Source organism: Chaetomium globosum, genomic scaffold (assembly GCF_000143365.1).
Source record: "Chaetomium globosum CBS 148.51 scaffold_2 genomic scaffold, whole genome shotgun sequence".
NCBI classification, from domain to species: Eukaryota; Fungi; Ascomycota; class Sordariomycetes; order Sordariales; family Chaetomiaceae; genus Chaetomium; species Chaetomium globosum.
Window position 1 is genome coordinate 284,657 of NT_165977.1, and position 22,120 is coordinate 306,776.

Sequence of the window (22,120 nt, forward strand, 5' to 3'; positions counted from 1 at the left end):
TTGGGGTTTGGAAGGCGGTAGATGGGGGTGGGGGGTTAGAAGGGAACGGCGTGAGGTTAAGTGGAAAGAGAAAGGGGGGCGGAGCGAGGGAAAAAGAGAGGGAGCCCTGTTGAGGGTGGGGCTGTGGGGTATCTGCTCTGGTGTTGGTCACGGCCGAGTATGTTTTTGCGAGAAGCATGAATACGGCTGCGTGGCTGGTTGCATGTTACAGGCTGCTTGTTGGGGGTAGGGTAGGGCGCGTTGCGCTGGTGAGGGCTTTGGAGAGTAACTGGGCACATCTGCCGCTTGTTGCCTGGCAGCTGGAGTATTATTTGGAAAATGGTATTGGGCCGCTCCTTTGGCGGAGTACATGGTGTGCGGTTCGGGGGCGGCCGGCGTTGTTGCTAACGGTAATGGGTGTTGTAGGAGGTGTCAGGATGTTGCTGAAGTACCGCAGCACGTTCTATATTGCTCTCGAGGTCAGTGGTATGTTTGTCTTCCTTGGATATTTGTTCGCTGGTTTGATGATGGTGGGGTTAGGGCTGCTTGGTCCGCCTGAGTTGACTGGTACAACGCCTGCTAAACCGCAGGAGAGCAAGACAAGTGGCGTCTTGAATTTGGCGGACTCGGAGGTTGCGGCCCCCAAGGGAGACACAGCGTTGCTCAACATCACGAACACGTAATCAAGGAGAGAGAGCAAGTCACATTCCTAAAAGAGGACCAATACCAAGGAAGTCGTTTGGAATAATACATGCGCTCGTACATATACCGCCATCAACTTTCTCTTGTTAATACAGGATTAGTGGACTCGAGTATTTTTCAAGAACTTGGTGCTCGGCTGCGGTATAATAGCTTCGCCGACTCCGTGCCTCGTGGATAATAGATCACTACAAGCTCATTCTTTTCAGGGGTGATCAAGTACAAGCTTGCTTTTTTCTCGTTGTTTCACTTACAATGCTACATCCAAACAGTTAATCAGATGTCAGAACCCCCGGGTCCTGGACTCGCCATTCCCTTTGGCAGGGACTGTTGAACAGACATCATGTATCATAGCCCCGGGGGCTGTGCTCCGAGGGACCGCTTCCTCCCAGTTTCTGTACGGCAGGAATCAACGCTCCACTCGATTCCGCCATGAACCAAACCAGATCGTAGGTCACCATTATGCGAGCGGCGGGGTGGGCGGCAGTACGACCCTTCAGTTTAATCGTCTATTGCGTGACCACCTTTGGGTCGGACCACGCTAATCCAGCCTCAACTTCTGACTTCTCTTGCTTGTTCAGCCCTGACTAACATTTTGCAAGAGAACACGCTATGAAATCATGGTGGTAACCCAGCAGGCTACACACATCTAACATGACTGCAAGACTGTAACCCGTGCCGCGCCAGGCGCGTCTGGTGTTGAACGAAAAAGGAAGCTCGAACTTGGTTGCGTTCTCGGATTTAACGGTTGCCTAGTTACCGGAAGGGTGGTTTTTGTAACAGAATTGGGAAACATCGCGCGAATAGTCAGTTTCGCCAACGTGCGCGTCTGGGTTGCTACGCCGCTGATGTCGGGCAAAGTTCCCTGTTGGGGACTGGAGCGGCGTAGAGCGGCCACGCTGCTGCATGATAGGCTCAGATTGTCACGCATACGAGTTGCGGCGAAGGAACTACGGAATAGTCAGCGACACTTTGTGTGGTCCTTGTAAATCTTCGTAGCTACTCGTGCCAGATATGAGGCAGTGCCGCAATACCGGTGCCACGAAAGACGAGATGGGAAGATTTAACGGCTGGTTGGTTTGCAAGGAGAGCTTGGCTAATCGATATTCCGGATACCCCGGGACGGATTTTACTATCCCAACCCGTCAGATACAACCCTTTGCGGCATTGTGAGTGGGATCCAAGGCCGCTGAGCCTTCTCAAAGAATCCCACGGGTAACGCGAATGCTTCCTTCAGCATACGGGGTAGTACAACCTCATGCAGACGCAGAACTGCGCATACAGGTCTGCTCCGTTGCAACATGCATATAATTTGGCGGATGAATCCTTCACAGAATTTAAGCGCCGAGGCTGCCGACCGGTAGCTCTCACTTTTACCCCTTAAGCGCGACCAGGATGGAATCGTGGACTTCCATGGAGACAAGGCATCGAAGCGGCGCGGCGGTTACATAGGTATGCTACTCGAGTCGGCGCGATCGGCGAATTCTAACCGATCCCTGCCGGAACAGTCTGTTGAGTGCCTAGTGTGAGGAGAGGAGCTCAGTAAACCACCGAGTTCCGGTGGCCTTGGTGCATGCTGTGCCTCAAACAGACATGCACGTGGGGTGGCATCTGATCTCACGACAGGGCTCTCAGACGCTGTCAGAACGTTAATTTGTACCGAACCAAGGGGTCTACGTATCATTGTTACATGGCACGAAAAAAAAAGAAATTTAATTGGCTTAGACAGTTTGGGCCAATCTGCCGACCATGAACTCATCAAGGTACTCCAGACTTTGGTCCATATCCTCCTTGAGTAGCGATTTGCCCGCCGTCATCGGCAGTCGTTCAGGGGCAGGTTGTGACAAGTAGGCCTTTGCCCGGGACCTGTGAGCTGTCCGGAACAACTAAACAACAGAATTAGCTCGACTCATCCCGGGATAAACAAAGAAAACCGTAGAAGAATGAAAAGTAAACACTCACCCTCAACCTCTTCACAATCTCCCCCAACTCCCCCCTGATCTGCCCCTCCACCCCATCACTCCTAAGACGGCTCCGAAACGAATGCCTCTCCACCGCCCTGCAAAACACCCTCTGCTTCTCCGGCACGTTCCTATTCAGATTCTCCTCCGACAAGTACGGCTCAATCCCCAGAAACGCATCCAGCACCTGAAACAACAACACCTGATTCCCACTCAACCCATCAAACTTGACCACCTCCTTCCCCCCCTGCTGCCTCTCTCCCTCCCCCTCCAACCCCAACCCCCATGCGTAGAAACCCTGCACATGGGACAGCCACGCCGACTTCGCAATCCTCGCATCATGCACCCGGTCATAGTAGCTACTCAGCAGCGGCCGCAGCTGCGCCGCCACGCGCCGCGCCTGCACCAGACAACCCACCATGTCCCCGCGCGCGTGCGCCAGCACGGCGGATACCACCGCATGGTACACCGGCAGGCCCAGCACCTCGACCTCGTGGAACACGCGCGCGAAGGCCTCCTCCGAGGTGGTGACACGCTGGGAGAGGCCGGGGTTGATTTGTAGGGCGTAGGTGTCGGAGGGGGTGAAGTTGAGGACCAGGTTGGAGGTGTTGTTGCCGGATTCGGAGCACAGCCCGAAGTGGGACTGGAGGTAGCTCCAGGGGAGGCTGAGTTCCTGTGGCAGGGGGAGGGTCTTTTCGAGTTGGGCGAGGCGGACGACGGGGATGGTGGCCCATCTGGTTAGGGAGAGTGATGTGTTAGGGGTTGGGCTCTTTTAAGGGGTGGTGGGGTTTAGGGGGTTAGCTTACCGGTAGGCGTGTCGGCACCAGGCGACGCAGGCGTAGAAGGCGTTGTAGGTGTCGCGGGGGAAGACGTCCCATCGACCGGCATCTGCTGCTGCAAGGAGTGCTTCTACCTGGGTAAGGTCGACCCGTTCGTGGAGCAGCTGCTGAAGGCGAGTACGGAAGCTGGTGATGCGTGCCTTGTTGACTTCGTCGTCAAGGGAGACGTGCTCTGTGGGCAGCAGAGGCGCCACCTCTTCGTAGATCTCCCGGTACGGGCGAAGAGCCGCTGGCCATGCCGTGTGGTCATGCTCGGCCCGTGGTGGCCAGCAGCCAGCGCCGTCCTTGCGAATCAAGTCCGCCAGGAGAGCCGCCGTCTCATGGCAGTCGGCCATATTGTTGATCTCCTGAAGAAGTTTGGCATCGTCAGACTTCTCTACGCCAGGAACGGAGAAAGGCTGCGGTTCGTCATGGATGGTCTTTGATGACGCGAGGAACCAGAGTTTCAACTGCTTCTTGGGTGAGGCAGCAAGAGCTGTGAAGAAACTCCCAAGAGCGGAAAGAATGATGAAACCGACGATGTCAAACATGATGGATACAAACTTCCGAGTCAGGAGTAAGACAACAATGAAGGTTCGGCGACTCCGTGCTGGGATTCGTGACCCTGCGTCAGACTTCGAGGACCAAGCACTCCTGGGATGCCTATATACCGCTCAACCGACAAACCACTCCCGAGAAACCCGGTGCATCCCCAGCAAGGCCCACCACTCGGTGCCAGCGTTGGCTAGGAACTCACACGCCGCACTTCGAACCGGGGTATTTTTAGTCTGGAGTGGGCATGGTTTGACTCGTTGGTTGAAGGCAGCCGGCACATCGCGTTCCGGCCCATCTAGTGCCGTTGTAAGGCATCAGGGGTAAGTCCCCCGTGGGTGATGAGTGTGTTGGAACTTGACCATCTGGGGGAAACGAGCAAGGATTCGTTGTAACCCAACACGTTGATTCCCGAATGCGGTGTATACTACAGGGTGTGTATGTAGCTCGCTAGTTGCGGCTGACTTTCCTGTAGCAGGGTCCCGATGTTTGGAAAGGGGTAGAGGGAGGAAGACTGTGACTGGCGAATGTCACCCATCGTGCTAGAACCAAGAAAAGACCGAGGTCTGGAGGCACATTAGGCTTCGTAAACATTCAAAGGGACGCAGTTGCGGGGTGTCCGGCAAGTTTGAGAAGGGTCGGCGACCGAAGAAACATACAGAACGGCACAGATGCGCACCGATTGGGTCGATACGATGGACAACCTGGGCTGCTATCCCTCTTTCGGTGGTTCAGCCGTCTGATCTTGTTTAGGGCTGCGTCGCTACATGAATCCTTCGGGCTTGTCTGGACCACACAGCCGGTGATTTTTCTCGTCTTATCGACGCGACCCCTCCCTATGAGACAAACCCCGCCTATCGGCAGGCGGCGTAGGCAACATCAGTCCCGCGAGGCGTACGGACAAGAGCCGGTTTTGAGCCCAGTGAGGGCGGCTGAGCTAACCTGACATGGCTTACTGATGGTTTCGTACCCAGATCTCCTACCCATGCTCTGTGCCACCCCCACCGTCAGACCACTCACATCGAGTCCCAGTTCTGACAGACAAGGCACCAAATGGGGAAGAGTGTCTGCCGAGCGAATAAAACAGACCCAATGCCCCATGGGCCCGTCGATGCAGGTACAATAACTAGATGCGACAATCCAATTCACTGATATGCAGAATGATACCCACAGCGTTGCAGCACATGGATTGCGTTTTGACGGAACATATCAACATTCCATGGGAGGAATTCCGTGCCGTCGGCCAAAACCGTAATCAAGAGTTGACCTAGAGTGTTGCAACGTGAAATGTGCCCCTGGCCTTGGTGGCCTTGGGTGTCGCTTCGAAGCAGGTGTGCGGCGGTGCTGGGATGGAAACTTGGCGATCTCACAAGGACCTGCAGAGGTATGATACCACCTTCCCGACGAAGGTTTCAATGTGGCACGTTTTAACCCATTGGTTATAATCTGAAGCACGCGCCCGTGGCGCATATCCCGCCGTTACGGCACAGGCTGTCCCTTCAGGAACAGTAACACCCTCCATGATCGACGAGGACAATTCACCGAATCTGGTGTTCCCAGATGTCGTGTTTAATAATGGCCGCCGTTGAAGCCCCAATCTCCAGATCTCGGCAGCATGCACGCATGCACGCCTTCCCGAGCGCCACTTGACTGACAAGTCAGCCCCTTTTCTCCGTGTCCAGCCTGCTTCTTATCCACCCACACCTTGGTGATTTGTTACCCGCTTTCGTCCAGTCTTGTTTCTCTTCTTCAGCTGGGTTTATTCCCATAGCTTACGTCTTGACTTGAACTGCGCAACGCAAAACTCCAACCGCGAGCCCCAACACAATGTCTTCCTCGGGAGCTTGGGGTCCGGCACCGCCCGGGGTGGACCTCACGGAACATCAGAACAGGGATCTCATCGGCTCCGTCGTGGCTGTCATGGTCCTTGGCCTGTTTGCTGTGGCCCTGAGGTTGTTCGTCCGGCTCACACACAGAGGTCCCGGGCTTGCCGAAGATGACTATTTTATCGTGTTTGCAGCGGTATGCACCTACCTACCTCCGCTTCAGGTATCCAACAAAAGTCCGTAGCTAACAAGGGCCATCCAGACCTGTGGCATCGGCACCGCCGTGTGCTGCCTCATTACTATTCCATGGGGTGGCGGAAAGCACCTGTGGGTTGTCACGTTTGACGAGTTCACCAAGTTGTACCAGACGACATATGCTTTTGTCATCGTCTACATCACTTGCATATCAGCCACAAAAGTGTCGATCATGCTGTTCTACCGCCGCATGTTTGGCAAGGGCATCATCTGGAACATCGTTTTCGGACTAGCCGTCTGCCACTGGCTGGAGGTCACCATCACTTGGCTGTCCGGGTGCCGGCCGGTGAACTACTACTGGAAGCAGTACACTGACCCAACGGCGGTCGGTACTTGCATCGACGCCTCTCTGTTTTACTTTATCAACGGCATCATCGGCCTGTTCATTGACGTGTCCATCCTGCTCGTCCCCGTCCCAACCAGTTAGTCACACCCTCCCTTTTTTTTTCACAACCAAACCAGAATCCTGACTAACCCCCCACCTCAGTCCTCAAACTCAAGATGCCCCCCACCAAAAAGCTCTTCGTCGGCGGCATCCTCCTCCTCGGTGGCTTGTAAGTCAAACGCCTCCACCCCCACCGCCCTTTCCACCCCCAACCTCCCCACACGCACTAACCTCCCCTCCCTCCCAGCGTCTGCATCGCCTCCGCCGTCCGCATCGTGATGATGGACCAGCTGGTCAAGTCCGCCGACTTCACCTGGGCCATGTCCAAGGTCTTCATCTGGTCGTGCTGCGAGCCCTTCATCGGCATCGTGTGCGCCTGCCTGCCCACCTACGCGCCCCTCGTGCGCAAGTGGTGGGTCCGTGGCCACGTCGGCCGTCTCGCATGGTCACGGTAGTTCCAGTGGCGGCAGTGGCGTGCCGCATAAGGGGCATGGGTATTTTAGGGAGGAGGGGTTCGGGTTTGCGGCGCCGGGGCTGGGGCATGGGCATGGGCACCATGGGCATGGGGGGAATGTGAAGAAGGTGGGGCCGATGGTGCATGTGGCGGGTGTGGATGGGAATGGGAGGTCGGGCAGGAGGGAGTGGGGGTTGCATGGGTTGGGGAGTGCGGAGACAACGCTGAGGGGGGAGGATGAGATTGAGTTGACGGTGGATATTTCGGGGAGGGAGGTCAGTACGAGTGGGTCGGGGGAGAAGGGGAGTGCAGAGGAGAGAGCGGCGTATCGGAATGAGATTATGGTGAGGAAGGACTTTTCTTGGGTGAGCACGGGTAGTGTATGAGGGGTTTGGGTGGTGTTTCTTTTGTTGGTGTTGTGTATGACTGGATGCTGAGAGGATGTGTTATGTTATGTGTACATCTATGACTGACTACTGGGTGGAAGGTTCGGGGCGCTGGTGTTGGCTTGAGTTTGGATGTACATGTACAATGTATCGGTCTCATACCTGTTCTTTATGATCGAATTCCAGTTTACTTGCTGTTGATCCACCTCACTTCTTTGCGCGTTTCGTCTTGGTGTCTTGGTGTCTCTGCTATAGACCCTAAGGGATTTATTTGGTTGACGACTAGCACTCATATTGCAACTTATAACATCGCCACTGTCAACTACACACACAAGGTGGAGACCAAGTTCCTCGCAGGGATACTTGAGCAAAAGAGTGCAGCAGCAGCCAACGGCAGAGAGAATTCGTAGACAGCATTCATGAAGACAGCAAGTAATATTCAACAAGGGTCAATTTAGGACTAATAATTCAAGCGACCTATTTTGAAAAGAAAGCTGACAACCTCCCAATCCGGGTAACCAACTCAGATAACGACCTCAAACTCGGTCCCCTGCTCAAACCACTTCCAGGTCTCGGCCGCAATGTTCGTGGGGTTCCTCACCGGATCTTCGGGGAAGACCTGGCCAGCGACATTGATGACGCCGACGTGGACACCCTCGGGTGCGTAGGTTAGGTTCAAGCTCCGCACCAGGTTCCGCTGGGCGGCCTTGACCAGCGACAGGGCGAACAATTGCGGGATTGGGTGCTGCGGCAGCGCCGAGCTGGTGACGAGGAATGCGGGCTTGCTGTCGGCCTCCTTGGCCAACGATACGAGGTGTGGGATGTACCGCTGGGCGAGGAGGTACAGGGCGGAGACGTTGATCTGGGGGGGGTGTTAGTTGACTAGTTCTTGTTATCGTGGGGAGAGGAGCGGGACGCACCTTGAGATCGTATTCGATCTCCTTGACGTCGTGCTCAAAAAACGCCGACGGCAGCACGCGAGCAGCGTTGAAGAAGACGCACTCGGGCTTGCCGACAGCGGCGTCGGCGTCGTCAAGCGCCTTGGCCACGGCGACCGGGTCGGTCACGTCGACGGCGTACACCTTGACATTGGCGCCGGGGCTGCTGGCCTCGACGGCGGCCTTCTCCGTGGCTAGGGACTCGGTGCGGCGGGCAAGCAGCACCACGTTGGTGTAGCGCTTGGAAGCAAAGAGTGTGGCCACGGCGCGGCCAATGCCGGGGCCGGAGCCGACGACGAGGAGGGTCTTGCTGGGGGCCATGATTGGGATATGTGTGTGTGTGATTGAAAAAGTTTGATGTTCGTATTGGGGTGCGTAGTAAGCGAGGGTGATGTCAGCGGAAGATGGAGAGGAGTGAGAAGAGATGATGGGGACGCTTATAAGTCAGAAACGAGCTGGATTGTGATGAGCTCTTCGACACCATAAATAGGAGTGAATGGCGGGGTAAGGCAGCAGGGACGATGGTCGTGAGTAACGGGGTCCGTATTCTTTCATTGCAGGAACCTTGCCTCGCTGTGCTTCTGCGGCGGTTGGCTGACTTGAGGTGATACTTGCAGCTGGCACCGTGCCTGTTGGTTAGGTACAGTTTCGCCCAGCCGTTAAGCTGCATGTCCAGCGTCCCATCCAACGTCCCATCCGACATCTGGGCCACACCCCGCAGGGCCCGCACCACGCCCGACACGCTGCGCCGCTCGAGTACGGATAACGCCGGGCAAACCCCGCGGCCAAACGGCAAGGGGGGTGGCACAGCAACAGGGCGGCGCAAATTGCATATTAGCACGGGATGACGACGAGTGATTGCGCCCCATACATGGCCAGACTATTGGCGGCGATGCGGCGAGGGTGCCATGTTTTTGTTACAACCGGTTCGCCGTCGGCTTCGCTGCCTACCTGGATAGGGAGGTACTCAAACTTGTTCTTCCGCCGACAGGTAGCCGAGATCCCCATTCTCCTCCTCTTCCGGGTCCGGGACAACGACCTTAGGTTTAGGCGCTCGCAAGAAGACGAGCGAGACAAGAGCCACAAGGACGAGGCCGGCTACGTAGAACCACGGAAGGCCCATCCATATCCCTTTTTTAGACAGCCCAATAGTAAAGCACCATGCCAAAGCAGGTCCTCCAAGCATCGCCCCTCCCGTCTCCAACATGCTGATTAAAGCGTACAGTCGTGACGTCTGCTGGGGTTCGACATAACTTGTAGTGATGGCGCGGCAAAGTGGCCCGTGAGATGAGCCGATGCTGCCGATTGTGAGACCAACGAGGAACAGGGCAATTCCGCGGCTGAACCCCTCGATCACGGCTCCGGCGATGAGAAGTGACAAAGAGATCTTTGCCAGTAGGGTGTCCGTAGAAAAGGTCGACAAGCGGAAGCGTCCGGTTTCCTTGGTCAGAAAGCCCGACAAAAACGGCAAAAGGACGATGACGATGAGCTGCAGAATGCTGAGGGGCGAGAGGAGGTAGCTGGTTTGCGCGAGGCTCCAACCGAAGTAAGTGCTAATGTGCTGAGCAAGGGTCGATGTGTAGGCTGCGAACAGCGCCGGCTGAATCAAGAAGGCCGGTAGAGACAAGGCAATGTTGCGGTTCTTTAGCAGCGAGAATGACACTCCAAGTTCCTTGAGTTCTTCGCGGACCTTCTGGGACAGGGGGCGCGGTTCGTCCCGTTCGCCGACATCCTGAAGCTTTATGGGCAGCGTCTCGGGGAGAAACAGCACCAAGATGAAGACGAATGGGGTGATGCAAAAGACTAGGCCCACGGGAAACCACGGTCCCATGTGTTCCATTAGCAAACCCGCGGTGATGGGCCCAATGAGGCCACCGGAAACACCACCAAACGACAGAGCCAAGAAACCAGTTGCCCTGGTCTGCGGTCAGCTGGGTCATCGGCAATGTGCGCGAATGTCTTTCCTTACTTGTCACTGTCTGAGCTGATATCAGACGCCATAGCGTTCAACGTGTTCATGGCGACTGGAATTCCACCTCCGATCAAGAAAAACAGAGAGCCGAATATGGCGAGACGGATGTGTGGGGTCTCGCTGAGGAGGATCATCGGACCCCAGGCAAAACATAGAAAGATGCCGAAATAGGCAAGCATGAAGGTGGGCTTTCGGCCCAATACTAACGGTGATGGTCAGCACACCAGGATTATCCTTATGAGCAATAATAGTTCGGGCTCGTTAAACTTACCGATCGGCCAGGACTCCATACGGAAGCGTCGATAGAAGGCCAACAACGGAATTCAGCATGGCACCAATGCCACCCAAGAAGGCCAACTCCTGCTGAACCCCATCGACCTTGCACAACTGCTCCTCGATGGGTTCGGATCTGGGTTTTTCGTAATGAAGATGGCAGACGGCATCCTCCAGGAGACGGAATATGGGGATTAGGATGAGCATGCCGCTTGTGGCGATGGAAAACATGAGGACGGCCAGCAACACCACTACCGTCTTGCGTTTCCGCGCCTGGAAGCGGGCAAAAAATCCGCGCCGGCCATGTTTTCGGAAAGCGTGAGCCTGATGTGTCCCGTCTGTCTCGCTGGCAGCAGGCGAAGTAGCTGCAGTGGTGACAGCAGTGGCAGCTGGCGTCTCATCGATGTCAAAGGAGTCGCGTTCCTCGCCCGCGAGAAGCGGCTCTCCTTCAACCATGTCGTCGTCTCGGTATGTGTTCATGGTTCTGAATGGGTGAACGGGCGAGTGACCGAGTCAAAACCATAGACCATGACGGTGGATTAAGATGAAAAAAAGGGACGCCAATGAAGCCGGGGTGCCCTGGCTTTACGCGGATTCGAGCATGAGGCTTTGGCGACGAAAGCTTTAATTTTCGGGCGACGAAATGACGAAGCTTCGGGGCTGAATTGTTGCAGATCCAATCAGGGGCAAATGCGAAGTACGAAGCCAAGAACGAGATGGAGAGCTCATTTCCTGCGCTAACAGTAGTACTGCACAGTGTCGCCGACGTCCTGTTAGTGGACCCCATCAGCACTAACATTTGCAGTCTTTTCTTCGTTTTCCCCGTTTTCGGGCAGCCACTTTTCCGTTCTTGAGAAACACGCCAAGACTTTCAGGCTGACTCGCCGTCGCTCAGCTGGCTGCGGAAAGAGCCGCCCCTCCACTACACGACAACGATCATGCCGCACCACCACGAGACAGGCGCGATGACTCGCTGGGTAGTCATGCCGCGCACGGTGTCACACGAGTTCCCCTGGAAGCCTGGCAAAAAAAAGGAGCTGACTCCTTATAAATGTTGCCAAGCGCACACCGACCGCCCAAATGCTGCCCAGATACCTACACGGCGAGAATCGTGGATGATGAGAATGGTCACAAGGTGCACTTGACCAATTTCTCGCCGCGTTAAATCTACCTTGAAAAATGCATATTTCTACTGGCTGCAACCCATTGGGTGGTCGCCTGCATTCTGTGTTCCCTGACTGCTGTTACCACATTATGTCTTTTAAATGGAGCACACCTCTCATGTCATTTTCGCCTTTGTCATAGTTATTCCTAATGACTTAGCAACTATTATCTTCACAAACCTCGGCTTCTCTCATCTGGATTCTGAGCTTCGCAGAGACTATTCTCCAAGAGTACCGACTCTACCTCCACGCTGAGAATATGTTGCCCACCATCGAATCTCGACTTGCCGAAAACCGAGCAGATACCCTTGGTTTCGGGAAGGACGCATCCGCAAAGGGAGGAAGCGCTGGCCATATGCAACCCCAACAACCATCTACACCGTCAAATTTGGTTTGAGGCTGGTTCTAGTCATGGGGAAGATAGCCGTCTTAGTTGTCGTTGTCGCGACGCCGAATTCTCCCAATTTTTCCTCGACTGGGAGACCTTTGACCGAAACCACTCTATCGGCCGAGAAAGAACGCCCAGGAGGTCTCGCACTCGACAGGATCTTCTTGCCGCTGCGGTCCGTGGGTGCTGGACTACCAGGGATTAGCGTCGACGGTCTCGGCGGTATCATCGAATCCGCCCATGGTGTCTTCCACTCTGTTCGTCGCCTCGACTTTATGGAGGCGGAACGCACCATGTACTTCATGCCGAGTCCTGGTATCGAGATGCCTCAGACATTACACCAACGCGATTTTGAACGGTACGAGAACGAGCTTTTTGACTTGAGCAAGTACAACGGGACATCCGGCTATCTCACCGCGATGGCCTGGACCGAGGAAGCCTTGTCAGGGTCCATCACCCTCTACCGGGTCTTATTTGGGGAGGAAGGCGAGACAGTGGGCATTCGACCCGTTGCCGCCATGCGTGATGTCCCGAGCCCGGTCCTCGCCCGGATGAGGACCGACGAGCGAATCAAGCGCAAGGCCGTTGTGACCTTGATTGACGATGATGACCGGACGTTCGACTGGAAGTCAAACCCAAGCACAAAACCAAGATACGTCAGGCTTCCGTCTCCCTTCCAGCCACCGAGTCGCAGTCACAGCAGGCATGGAGGCGGACGCCTGGCAGATGGTGATGGTGTCTGTGCTACGATCCCGCAATTCTTTGCGCTCCTGCACGCCCGCGGATCCATTCTCGAGCACGTCAATTCCGCTCAAATCACCGAAACCCGAACTGAGGACGGCAGTATTAAACCGATGGTCTTCTTGACCCAACCACCCAGGTCGAGTCCCCACGAAGGCAACCGGGTGCATGTGGCCATCCTGGTGCCGAATGATGCCCTTTGGGCAGAGGAAGAGATCATTTGGACCGGCCAGAACGGACTCGCCGAGTTTCGGCAACGGCAGTACTGGGACTTGATCAAGCGTGCGAGTCGGCGAGCCACGAGTAAAAACAGGGGTCAGGGGGGAGAAAGTAACCAAGATAGACGCTACAGCTCGGGGAGCAGGAGCAGGAGTCAAACAAGAGGGCGGAGTGGGAGTCGTAGTCGGTGGTGAGCAAGGCTGTTTCAGGGAGAAGACACAGGTTGTCCATTTCGTCACCTTGATTCCTCGACCATCATGCCATATGCACAACTCGGTACGATCCGAGCCAACAGAGAGACCACGCCATCGAGGATCCGATCCTAATTTCTAGCTCCGTAGAGTCGATCAACCGCAAGAATGCAATCACTGCCGTCTACTCTCATAACAAGATCCAACTTGATGCCTCCAAGCCCAAAGCCGAATAACAACCTATTCCGAATCCTTCTTCCCAACATCCATTCGCAGGAACATCCCCGGCCACCCCTCCTCACCAGCCTTCTCCACCACAAACGCGTCCACCTTCTCAAAGCCTTGTGCCTCATAAAACCTATCTCCCAGTTAGCATCTCCGCTCACTATCTCACACTCCACGCCCCAGGAAACACCATACTTTACCAACTTTCCCTCATTCCCCGCCCAACAATCCACATACATCACGCGCATCCCCAACCCCCTCACCCATTCCTTTGCATACCCCACCAGCGCCGCCCCAGCCCCCTTCCGATACGCCTTCGTCGCCTCCCTAAAATCCGTCACCAAAATCTCCAAAAACATAAACGGCCCCTCCTCCCCGCCCATCAGCCTCCCCGTCACCCCCTTCAAATGCTTCTGTTCCAGCACGTACTTGGGCAGATACCCCGCCCGCAGCGTCGCCGCTCCCACGGGGATAGAACCCCCCTCAGGGCCCGGTAGCGGCGCCTCGGCGATCAGCACGCGCGCCACAGGGCCCTCGGCAGGGTTGTAGTTGTGCTGGCGCGATTGCTCGGCCTCGGCGATGGCGGTGATGTGGCGGGTGATGAAGTCCGGGCGGGCGGTGGTCAGGGGTGTGGTGCCCCATTGGGAGGCGCTGCCGATGGTGGAGAGGTGGGGGATGCAGGAGTCGAAGGCGGCGGTGATGAAGTGGGCGTCGGTGTTGGTGGGGGAGGGGATGGCGTCGCGGATGTGGAAGGGGGTTGCCATTTTGGGGGGTTGGAGGTTCGATGTTGTTGTTGGTGTGGACTGTGGAGGGAGATGGTTGGTGCTGGTGTGGGTTCAAGTTGAGCGCGTGGTATGAGAACTTGAAGAGTTCGAGATGGAAATGTTAATAGTATAATAGCGGCGTCGAGTCACACGGCCACTGCTGACGCGTTTTGGAACCTCGGCAGAACAGGGTTGGCCCGCTTTTAGAACATCTTGGGATGCCCCTTTTAGGCAGGTGAGAAAATAGCTAAGCTGGCAACCTGAGCTGAACAAAGGGTAGGGCAGCAGTCAGGGTTACCTGTGTAGCGTTACTAACATATCCTCCTTTGTGGTTGATGTTAGCCAACTGGCAAATGGAAAAGAAAATGTTAGTTACACATATGATCAAACGTCCAGAGTACCCACCTAGAGTTGGTCACTGTTACGGTTAAGAACTTAACGTGGCAATTGACGAGCATATATATCCTTATGCCTCCCCTCCCCCAAGCTCGCCTTGACTGACTCCGCCCCAGGCTCTTCAGTATCTTCCCCATAATACCAAACCGCTTCTTCCGGGAACCCACCATGCTCCGCAACACGCCAATCAATATGCTCTTTCTTGCCATTCTGGGCCTGATCATTGGGGTTTGCGCTACGGCACCCCCTACGATGAGCTCGGTCATAGCATCCTCCACAAGTACGCCGAGTGTTACTGGGGTGTACTGCCCCTGGTGCTCTCACGTCCAAACCTCGGAAAACACGACAGATTGCCAGCTGGTTTACCAGGTTCCCGAAAACATGACTCAGATGCTGGACCAGTTTATATTCGTTTTCACCCACGATGCAAAATATTATTATTATTTCCTACACCGATATGCCCTGGGGCGCGCCGGTCCTTCTACCGCTATTTACAAAGGAAACCGTACCGTATAGGCCGGATAAAAACCTCTGTCTACCACCTTGAGACAACAATCTATGAATCCGTCATACTGCAAAAGAAAGGAGGCCCTTTGCCGGCCTCCGGGCCCTCTAGCCCTCCCCATCCACTGTTTCTAGCTCCAGCCTTCTGGCCAGCCTATACTCCAGTAACCGGCCAGAGTCCATCAGCCAGCCAAGGACCTTCCTAACAAATCTTCTGCTCCGGGCACCTACTCCCCGTAATACGGTTTGTAGGTCCCGATGTGACCGAATCTCTCTGCCGTCCCACGGCCTTTGTAACGGCGGGTCGGGGCACCAAACCACCAAGTGCTCCACCGTCTCCCTGCCTCTCCCGCACTCGCAATAGGGGGTGCGGACCTCCGGGACTTTCACCCTGAACAGGTAGTCCCGGAGGCCTATATCCCCGATACGGGCCTGGGAAAGGAGGGAGCTCTGCGCCTTTGTAAGCAACCCTTTTCTTGACCACATTCCAGTGCACCAGGGAGGAGCTCAAATCAATACATGTAAACACCTAGTTAGATTTGGCTTCACTGGCCAGGCCACACAATGAAATGCTGGCTTTTACCCCAATTGGGAGGACACGTTCCACTCAAGTCAAGTTAATGAATCTAAGCTACTATCAAAAATATCGGAGCGATGATGTCGCCCGTCGATTGAGCCCTCTATAACCTATATTGTATTCCCCATCGTCCAGCCCGAGCTCTGCCGCCACTGCGAGCGTCTCCATCACCTTCTCAAACCTCAATTGTACGAGTCGGCACGGTGACCTTTGCCTTCGCAAAACCTTTGAGCATCGTTCTCAACATCTCGATGTTCTCCACCGGTACGCCCTTTTCCCCAGTGTAGCTCACGTTAAAGGGCACATCTGTCGGAACCCGCATCCGCGCCGCAGTGGCGATGGCTACCACGAGCTGCGTCACCGTGTGCGGCGGAATACCAAGGGCACGTTGTATCTCCCAACGGTTTGGTTTCCAATGGACCGTTCGGATTAGATCTTGACCACCGCCGACCCTTTTAGGAAGACGTGGGACCACTGGGGAAAGACGCAGATCAAACGTGATATGTGAAGCTGGAGGGGCTTTGGCCAAAGCCTGACGCCAGGCCTTAGCTAGGGGTGAGATGTCCAAAGGCTGGCCCCAGTGGCCGCAATGATGGGTTGTTCTTGAAGGAGGGTCGTAGCAAGCGGCGAGTGTGGCGGGGTCAGCCAGCGACTGGAGGAGGGCGAGTCTTAAGGGGGGCAATTGTCTGCTGCGTCGTCGTTTTCTTGGGTGTAGCGGTATTATGAGCCAGACTCGAGTCGGATGGCTTTCTGGGGAGGCTCACCGCCTGCAGATGAGCGGGATCGGTAATGTATAGCTCTTGTAAAGTTGCCATAATTACAGGGAAAGTCAACTTAGAAGATTGATGGGATATTGGCTGCAGTACGATATGGAAGGAGAAACAGGTTTGGTGGTTGGGAATGTCCTGAGAGCACACACACACACACACATATATATACCTTAACAATTAGATCATGGCTCGTATTCGAGACGACTAGTGTTGTCTTTCATTGGCATGATGAGGTAGTGCGAGTCCGATCGGTGCTAGCCGCATGCGCGTCCATCTGATGATAGTGACATGCTCGAAGCCACAGATGACGCGGTCTTTGCCACCTATTATCCGCACATTAAAAGCTGAAGCTCGTACTTTTCCAGTTCAGTGATGAAATCATCCGAATCGATGGGCCTACGTCGACAGAATCACGCCAAGAATTGCACCACCGAACTGACATTCGAGTCAACGGTCGTAACCCCTTCATCCCTTGATGGGATGCTTCAACACACTCCGCGCGAAGGTTACGAAACAACGTGGGAATCTTTGTTGGCAGCAACTCCCGCCGCTTAACCGCCTTGTCCTCGTTGACAATCCACTTGCAGCCGTCGGTTCGCACATCTTCATGACGCCATCTAGGGAGATGGCGCGGAATTCGGATGGTTCTGCTAGTGCTGGGGGTGTCTATGTAAGCAGAACGGAGTTTATCAACTCGGAATTGTTTGTACATGCACCACGATTCGAAGCGCTAACGCCCAATGGGGTGGTCCCTTTTGCTTAGATGAACTTCCGCGAAGTTCCGAAAGGTTCCTTTGCTTTTGCCTGGAGGAACGCAGAAACGCAGCCGTTTTGGACGAAGTTGAAGACATCGAGTTTCTCCCGAGTCCCCTCTGAATTAAATTCCAGTACGGGTTTCATCCCGAGACCATCAGGTAACGACAGTTCGTGTGCGTATACCAACCATCGACGCTGTTTCGGCGCGATCGAAACCTCCTGTTCACCCCCCTGTTCTCTTGTTACCGCGCCATGTCCGGAACCAGGACCGACCCCTGAACGAGATTATTGGAATTGCAAGGCAGGGTTCGTCAGTATGCCGAGACTCCTCTCACACGGGGCAATTAATCACGTCACTTCATCAACTGTTTTGGATCGCAAACTTCTGGTTAGTTGAAACCGCTTCTCGATCATCATGTAAACAGTAAGTGGCGGTGGGGATGAAGAGGGTCACTCCACAGGCAAGGGAGGTAATAATAACCTTGTGTAATCGTGGGGGAAACGGGTCGTCCCGAGGGAAACTACCCAAGTTTATCGTGGTGGAGAGGTGGGCGTTATCCACTGCTTGATGTCACTCTTGGTCATGGGCGTTTGGCCTTGTTATTATTAGATTGGGTGGATTCACACTGTCACTTGACGGGCCGGGGGTGAAACTGAAGATGCCAACATCCCACAGGACAATGTTTCTCGAAGACGTGACTCGGCACACGATCCAGAATTATGGACTGATGAAACGAGACATTTGTGTCCAATCTGGTGCAGTGCATGAAATCGCCGGCTGCATTTGTGCGGCCCAGCAGCCCCCAACACCCCCGAGAGCCGAGAGCCGGAAACCCCAGACACCTGTGCAGCCACCACGCGGGACTTCCGAGGCCCCTGACCCTTGCTGTTCTTGGCTGACTGCGGTGCCCATTGGCGGACGCGAACTACCGACCGATCGAGGACGATTCGATCAAGTGTGTGTTGTGCGAAGCTGACCACCAAGCCAGCGAGGTATTATTCCGGTAGCCATCTTACTTTGCAGAAGCGGTGGCAGTACCTATTGACCCCGACACAATAAAGGGAGCAAATTACGCAGGAGCCTCTCCCAAGGTTTGTCGCTCGGTGGGATATTCGTAATCTTCCATGAATCCATCGTTCGCGACGGCCTTCAAATCCCGGCTACCCTTGCCCCTGAGCACCCTTCCACGGCACGGTTGCAACGTCTAGAAAGGCTTAGCCGTCAAGCTAATGCGTCTCGGCGTGCATTTCAATCGCCAAACACTTTGCAACCCCAACACCCCGGCCATCGAACCCGGACTCACCTGAACCATGTCTGACCGTCCGGGGAAGCTGAAGAGAACCCAAGGCTACGCTACCCCAACAAGTGCGGTTGTGCAACATCACCAAAGTGACGGTGTGGTTGGTTTGGTGTTTCGGGACCCAATCTTTCTCCTCATGGGCTTCATATTCCTGGCACCCTGGGGTTGTCGTGTATTCCGTACATAAACAAGGACCCCCCCACACGGATCTACATTGCCTGATCCTCCTTCGACCTTTTTTCCCTTTCGCCCATTCTCTTGTATTCTGCATTGGATTTTCCCGGAGTCGCCCACGATGCCTTTCGGAATCCTGGAGTGTAAGAAGATGGAAGTTGTGCCTGGCACGGGTAAGCAGTTCCCTCGGTCCTCCTCGCAGCCCCCAAACCCCATGGTCTGCTCCCCTCTCCGCACCACAACTCGCCGGCAGATCCAATTTGCCATTGGGATCTGCGATCGGCGCACTCCGCACCGCCCACCCGCCCGCCTCAACTCTCCACCAAGTCACGACACCATCCCGGGCGCCAGAACGCGTGCTGACCACGATGGCTTCCACCCCCAGCTTTCATGACCGACCAGGATGACCTCCCGCCAGAGTACGCCGAGATCCCCCGCGAGCAGCTCAAGCACGGAACGGGGCGGTACGCCGACGTGATCCTCGTGCCGCAGCCGTCGGACGACCCCAACGACCCTCTCAACGTATGTTTCAACGTCATTAGTTACCACATTTACTTTTACGACCACAGCCGCGCTAACGAAGACCACCACTCCTTCCAGTGGCCGCAATGGCGCAAAGAGCTAATCCTCTGCATCTGCGGGCTCTCGGCCGCGGTGGTGGGCGCGTACGGGCCGATGCTGTCGCCAGGGTTTCTGGAGATCGCGGCGAACCTGGACATCTCGATCGACGTGCTGGCGCAGTCGACCGCCTGGCTGATCCTGTGCATCGGCCTGAGCCTGTTCATCACCAACCCGCTGGCCAAGATTATCGGCCGCCGCCCGGTCTATCTGGTTGCTATCATTATCATGTTTGTGACGAGCGTCTGGGGCGCCACCGTGCAGCGGTATGATTCGTTTTTGGGGAGCCGCATTGTGGCCGGGTTTGGTATGGCGCCGTTTGAGGTGTTGGTGCAGTGCACGATCGGGGATATGTACTTTGTGCATGAGCGCGCGACGAGGATTGCGCTTTGGAGTTTGTTCCTGCTGACAGGCATCAGCGGCGGTTCTCTGGTGGCTGGGTACATCATTGAGCGGGACGGGTACCAGTGGACGTTTGGCGTGTGTGCCATCTTCTTTGGCGTGCTGATGCTAGCTGTGTTCTTCCTGGTCCCTGAGACGGCGTACAGGAGAAATGCGGTGACGGTGATCCAGTCCAGCGAGGCGGAGCCTGGTGTTGAGGGCAGTGTCCGGCGCATGAAGCTTGGGCATGAGCACGATGTTGCTGGGGTCAGCGATGAGAAGGAGGGATCGACTGGTTCGGAATCGACCGTGATCCCGAAGAAGCAGACCTACCTGCAGTCCCTGCGGGTCTACAGCGGCCGCTACTCGCGCGCCCCGGGCTGGAAGCCCTTTGCAAGGCCGGTAGTGATGCTCTTCTATCCGGCCGTTATGTGGGGATTCCTGGTTTATGGTAAGATAGAACAAGTACGGCTAACCCGTTAACGTCCCACGACTAACACTTCCAAGGCACCGTCATCACCTGGATCGTCGTCTTCTCCGTGGTAAACGCCGCTATATTCAACGTGGCGCCCTACAACTTCAGCGTCAGCCAGACAGGCCTCATCAGCCTCTCGCCCTTCATCATGACCATCATTGGCGAGATCGTGTCGGGCCCCCTCAACGACTGGATCTGTGTCTACCTCACCAAAAAGAATAAAGGCATCTACGAGCCCGAGTTCCGGCTACCGCTCATGGCCGTCGCCATGGTTCTCGGCATCGTCGGCTTCTACGGCTTTGGCGCGACTGTCCATTACCAGACCCACTGGACCGGCCCCGTGCTTTGCTTTGGCTTTGCCAACATGAGCTTGGTGTTTGCCGCCACCTGCGTGTTTGGCTACATTGTGGACAGCTACAAGAGCCATAACGAGGAGGCGCTCGTGGCTATTAACGCTAGGAACCTGCTTACTTTTGGCCTGACGTACTTTGTCAACTCGTGGCTGGAAGCCCAGGGGCCCTTGGTTGTCTTTACCATTCTGGGGTCGTTGTTTGTGTTTGTCACGTTGTTGACCATTCCCATGTGGTAAGTGGCCGTGTTTTCTCGTGATGCGCTGGTGAGGCTAACGATTGATAGGATCTTTGGCAAGAAGTTTCGCAGTTTTACGGGCCGCAACCCTTGGCTGCAGCGGTTCATGAACGATGACCACTGAAGGCGGTTGATGAGATCGGATGGTGAAAAGCTGGGTGTCTTTTGGCAGCGTCTGCCTTGTACGCTAATTTGCTACACGGGTTGTATTTACTCAGCGTCTGCGCAATATTTGATACCGTTAAGAAATGAAATTGGTCTACTTGGTACATACCACCCTTCTACATGTACGTGCAGCAAACCCATCTCCTGGGACACTTGCGTGAAACGTCCGAGGGCGGCAATATCACCGACAGCAACGGGATTAAATGGATGAAGGGATGTTACACTGGTAACTAGGTACCTAAGTAATGAGGTGGGTATCAAGCTTTTTCTTTCCATTACGCCGCATATATCTCCCGCCTTCGTCGAGATCCATCCAAATATCACTTCCCCAACCGCGCGGATTGCTCACCAATATTCCACCTTAGTCGAGGCATCGGGTTTCCTGAGATAAAGCTTCACAGCCTCCTTGCTTTCCGTCTCCGTCGGGAGTTCCCCGGGGAGCTCCGGTAGCTCGAACGCATCATAGTCCTCGACCAACTTCCTGACTCTTGGAGAATCGGGATCAGCCACCATGCTGTGCGGGTTAATCAGCCTGGATCTGACTACAGGCACCCTTATTGTTTCTTCGTCGTCCGTATCCCCGGCCTGTTCATCCTCCCAAGCAAAGTCCTGCTCTGGATCGTCCGACACGGGCGTGCAGATTAGCGCCGCAGGCTTCGCGATGTCGGCCACCACCTGCTTGACGGGATTCCAGTTCCGGTACGACACCACGACCGTCCGCTCATCTACCTTGAGGAACATCTCCCCATTGGACTCCACGAATTCGACCCCGTTGCTCTGGAGGAATTCCCTCTCGGCCGGGTTCCACCGGCGCACGATCTCAAACGCCGGCATGTAGATGGGCATCACCGCGGTCTGCCCCGAGCCCGTTCCCCCCCGCAGTTCCGCCACCAACTCCCTCAAACACACCACCATAGCCAACACATACATAGCCCTCTTACAATACTCACAGTTATCACTCACCCCATTCGCATAGAAGAAAACCACGCTCTCCACCGCCCCCAACACACCCCCATCATCCTCAGTTTCTCAACCCCTCATCACCACCCCCTCTATCTCTTTCCACTCACCACTCCCCCTAACCTTCACACATTCCTCCTCCAACCGCCCCCTCAACCCCTCCACCCCCAACTGCCCCCCCACATCCCCAAAGTACTCCACCATCCCGTCCACCCCGACCGGCCGCATGCGCACCACCACCAGCATGATACCCAACCGCGACCATC

General features: G+C 55.4%; 10 protein-coding genes across 10 annotated transcripts in view; 3 read left to right on the plus strand and 7 right to left on the minus strand.

Annotated features, from left to right (window-relative positions):
* Positions 1 to 2,399: 2,399 nt before the first annotated feature.
* CHGG_02224 (uncharacterized protein) lies at positions 2,400 to 4,008 on the minus strand (the record flags this gene model as incomplete). The annotated part of the gene is made up of 3 exons (XM_001228739.1): positions 2,400 to 2,564; positions 2,641 to 3,373; positions 3,446 to 4,008. The coding sequence occupies 3 exons, from the start codon at positions 4,006 to 4,008 to the stop codon at positions 2,400 to 2,402; spliced, it is 1,461 nt and encodes a 486-aa protein (XP_001228740.1).
* A 1,828-nt stretch (positions 4,009 to 5,836) lies between these two features.
* Positions 5,837 to 7,315, plus strand: CHGG_02225 (uncharacterized protein; the record flags this gene model as incomplete). Its single annotated transcript, XM_001228740.1, has 5 exons — positions 5,837 to 6,031; positions 6,098 to 6,512; positions 6,578 to 6,644; positions 6,723 to 6,815; positions 6,886 to 7,315. 5 exons carry the CDS (start codon positions 5,837 to 5,839, stop codon positions 7,313 to 7,315), a joined length of 1,200 nt encoding a protein of 399 aa, XP_001228741.1.
* A 523-nt stretch (positions 7,316 to 7,838) lies between these two features.
* Positions 7,839 to 8,574, minus strand: CHGG_02226 (uncharacterized protein; the record flags this gene model as incomplete). Its single annotated transcript, XM_001228741.1, has 2 exons — positions 7,839 to 8,177; positions 8,236 to 8,574. The coding sequence occupies 2 exons, from the start codon at positions 8,572 to 8,574 to the stop codon at positions 7,839 to 7,841; spliced, it is 678 nt and encodes a 225-aa protein (XP_001228742.1).
* A 646-nt stretch (positions 8,575 to 9,220) lies between these two features.
* On the minus strand, positions 9,221 to 10,954 carry CHGG_02227 (uncharacterized protein; the record flags this gene model as incomplete). The annotated part of the gene is made up of 2 exons (XM_001228742.1): positions 9,221 to 10,169; positions 10,497 to 10,954. 2 exons carry the CDS (start codon positions 10,952 to 10,954, stop codon positions 9,221 to 9,223), a joined length of 1,407 nt encoding a protein of 468 aa, XP_001228743.1.
* A 1,118-nt stretch (positions 10,955 to 12,072) lies between these two features.
* On the plus strand, positions 12,073 to 13,203 carry CHGG_02228 (uncharacterized protein; the record flags this gene model as incomplete). The annotated part of the gene is made up of 1 exon (XM_001228743.1): positions 12,073 to 13,203. The coding sequence occupies one exon, from the start codon at positions 12,073 to 12,075 to the stop codon at positions 13,201 to 13,203; it is 1,131 nt and encodes a 376-aa protein (XP_001228744.1).
* Positions 13,204 to 13,440: 237 nt separating this feature from the next.
* Positions 13,441 to 14,189, minus strand: CHGG_02229 (uncharacterized protein; the record flags this gene model as incomplete). The annotated part of the gene is made up of 2 exons (XM_001228744.1): positions 13,441 to 13,558; positions 13,663 to 14,189. The coding sequence occupies 2 exons, from the start codon at positions 14,187 to 14,189 to the stop codon at positions 13,441 to 13,443; spliced, it is 645 nt and encodes a 214-aa protein (XP_001228745.1).
* A 1,008-nt stretch (positions 14,190 to 15,197) lies between these two features.
* CHGG_02230 (uncharacterized protein) lies at positions 15,198 to 15,575 on the minus strand (the record flags this gene model as incomplete). The annotated part of the gene is made up of 1 exon (XM_001228745.1): positions 15,198 to 15,575. One exon carries the CDS (start codon positions 15,573 to 15,575, stop codon positions 15,198 to 15,200), a length of 378 nt encoding a protein of 125 aa, XP_001228746.1.
* Positions 15,576 to 18,262: 2,687 nt separating this feature from the next.
* CHGG_02231 (uncharacterized protein) lies at positions 18,263 to 18,505 on the minus strand (the record flags this gene model as incomplete). Its single annotated transcript, XM_001228746.1, has 2 exons — positions 18,263 to 18,397; positions 18,497 to 18,505. The coding sequence occupies 2 exons, from the start codon at positions 18,503 to 18,505 to the stop codon at positions 18,263 to 18,265; spliced, it is 144 nt and encodes a 47-aa protein (XP_001228747.1).
* Positions 18,506 to 18,788: 283 nt separating this feature from the next.
* On the plus strand, positions 18,789 to 20,853 carry CHGG_02232 (uncharacterized protein; the record flags this gene model as incomplete). Its single annotated transcript, XM_001228747.1, has 5 exons — positions 18,789 to 18,840; positions 19,053 to 19,189; positions 19,268 to 20,117; positions 20,174 to 20,726; positions 20,778 to 20,853. The coding sequence occupies 5 exons, from the start codon at positions 18,789 to 18,791 to the stop codon at positions 20,851 to 20,853; spliced, it is 1,668 nt and encodes a 555-aa protein (XP_001228748.1).
* Positions 20,854 to 21,239: 386 nt separating this feature from the next.
* The window catches only part of CHGG_02233 (uncharacterized protein), a gene marked incomplete at both ends in the record, with an annotated part of 2,008 nt that continues 1,127 nt past the window's right edge, over positions 21,240 to 22,120 (minus strand). Inside the window, one exon of the mRNA XM_001228748.1 lies at positions 21,240 to 21,828. Coding sequence (XP_001228749.1) covers positions 21,240 to 21,828 — 589 coding nt within the window. The remainder of the gene's footprint in view (positions 21,829 to 22,120) is intronic.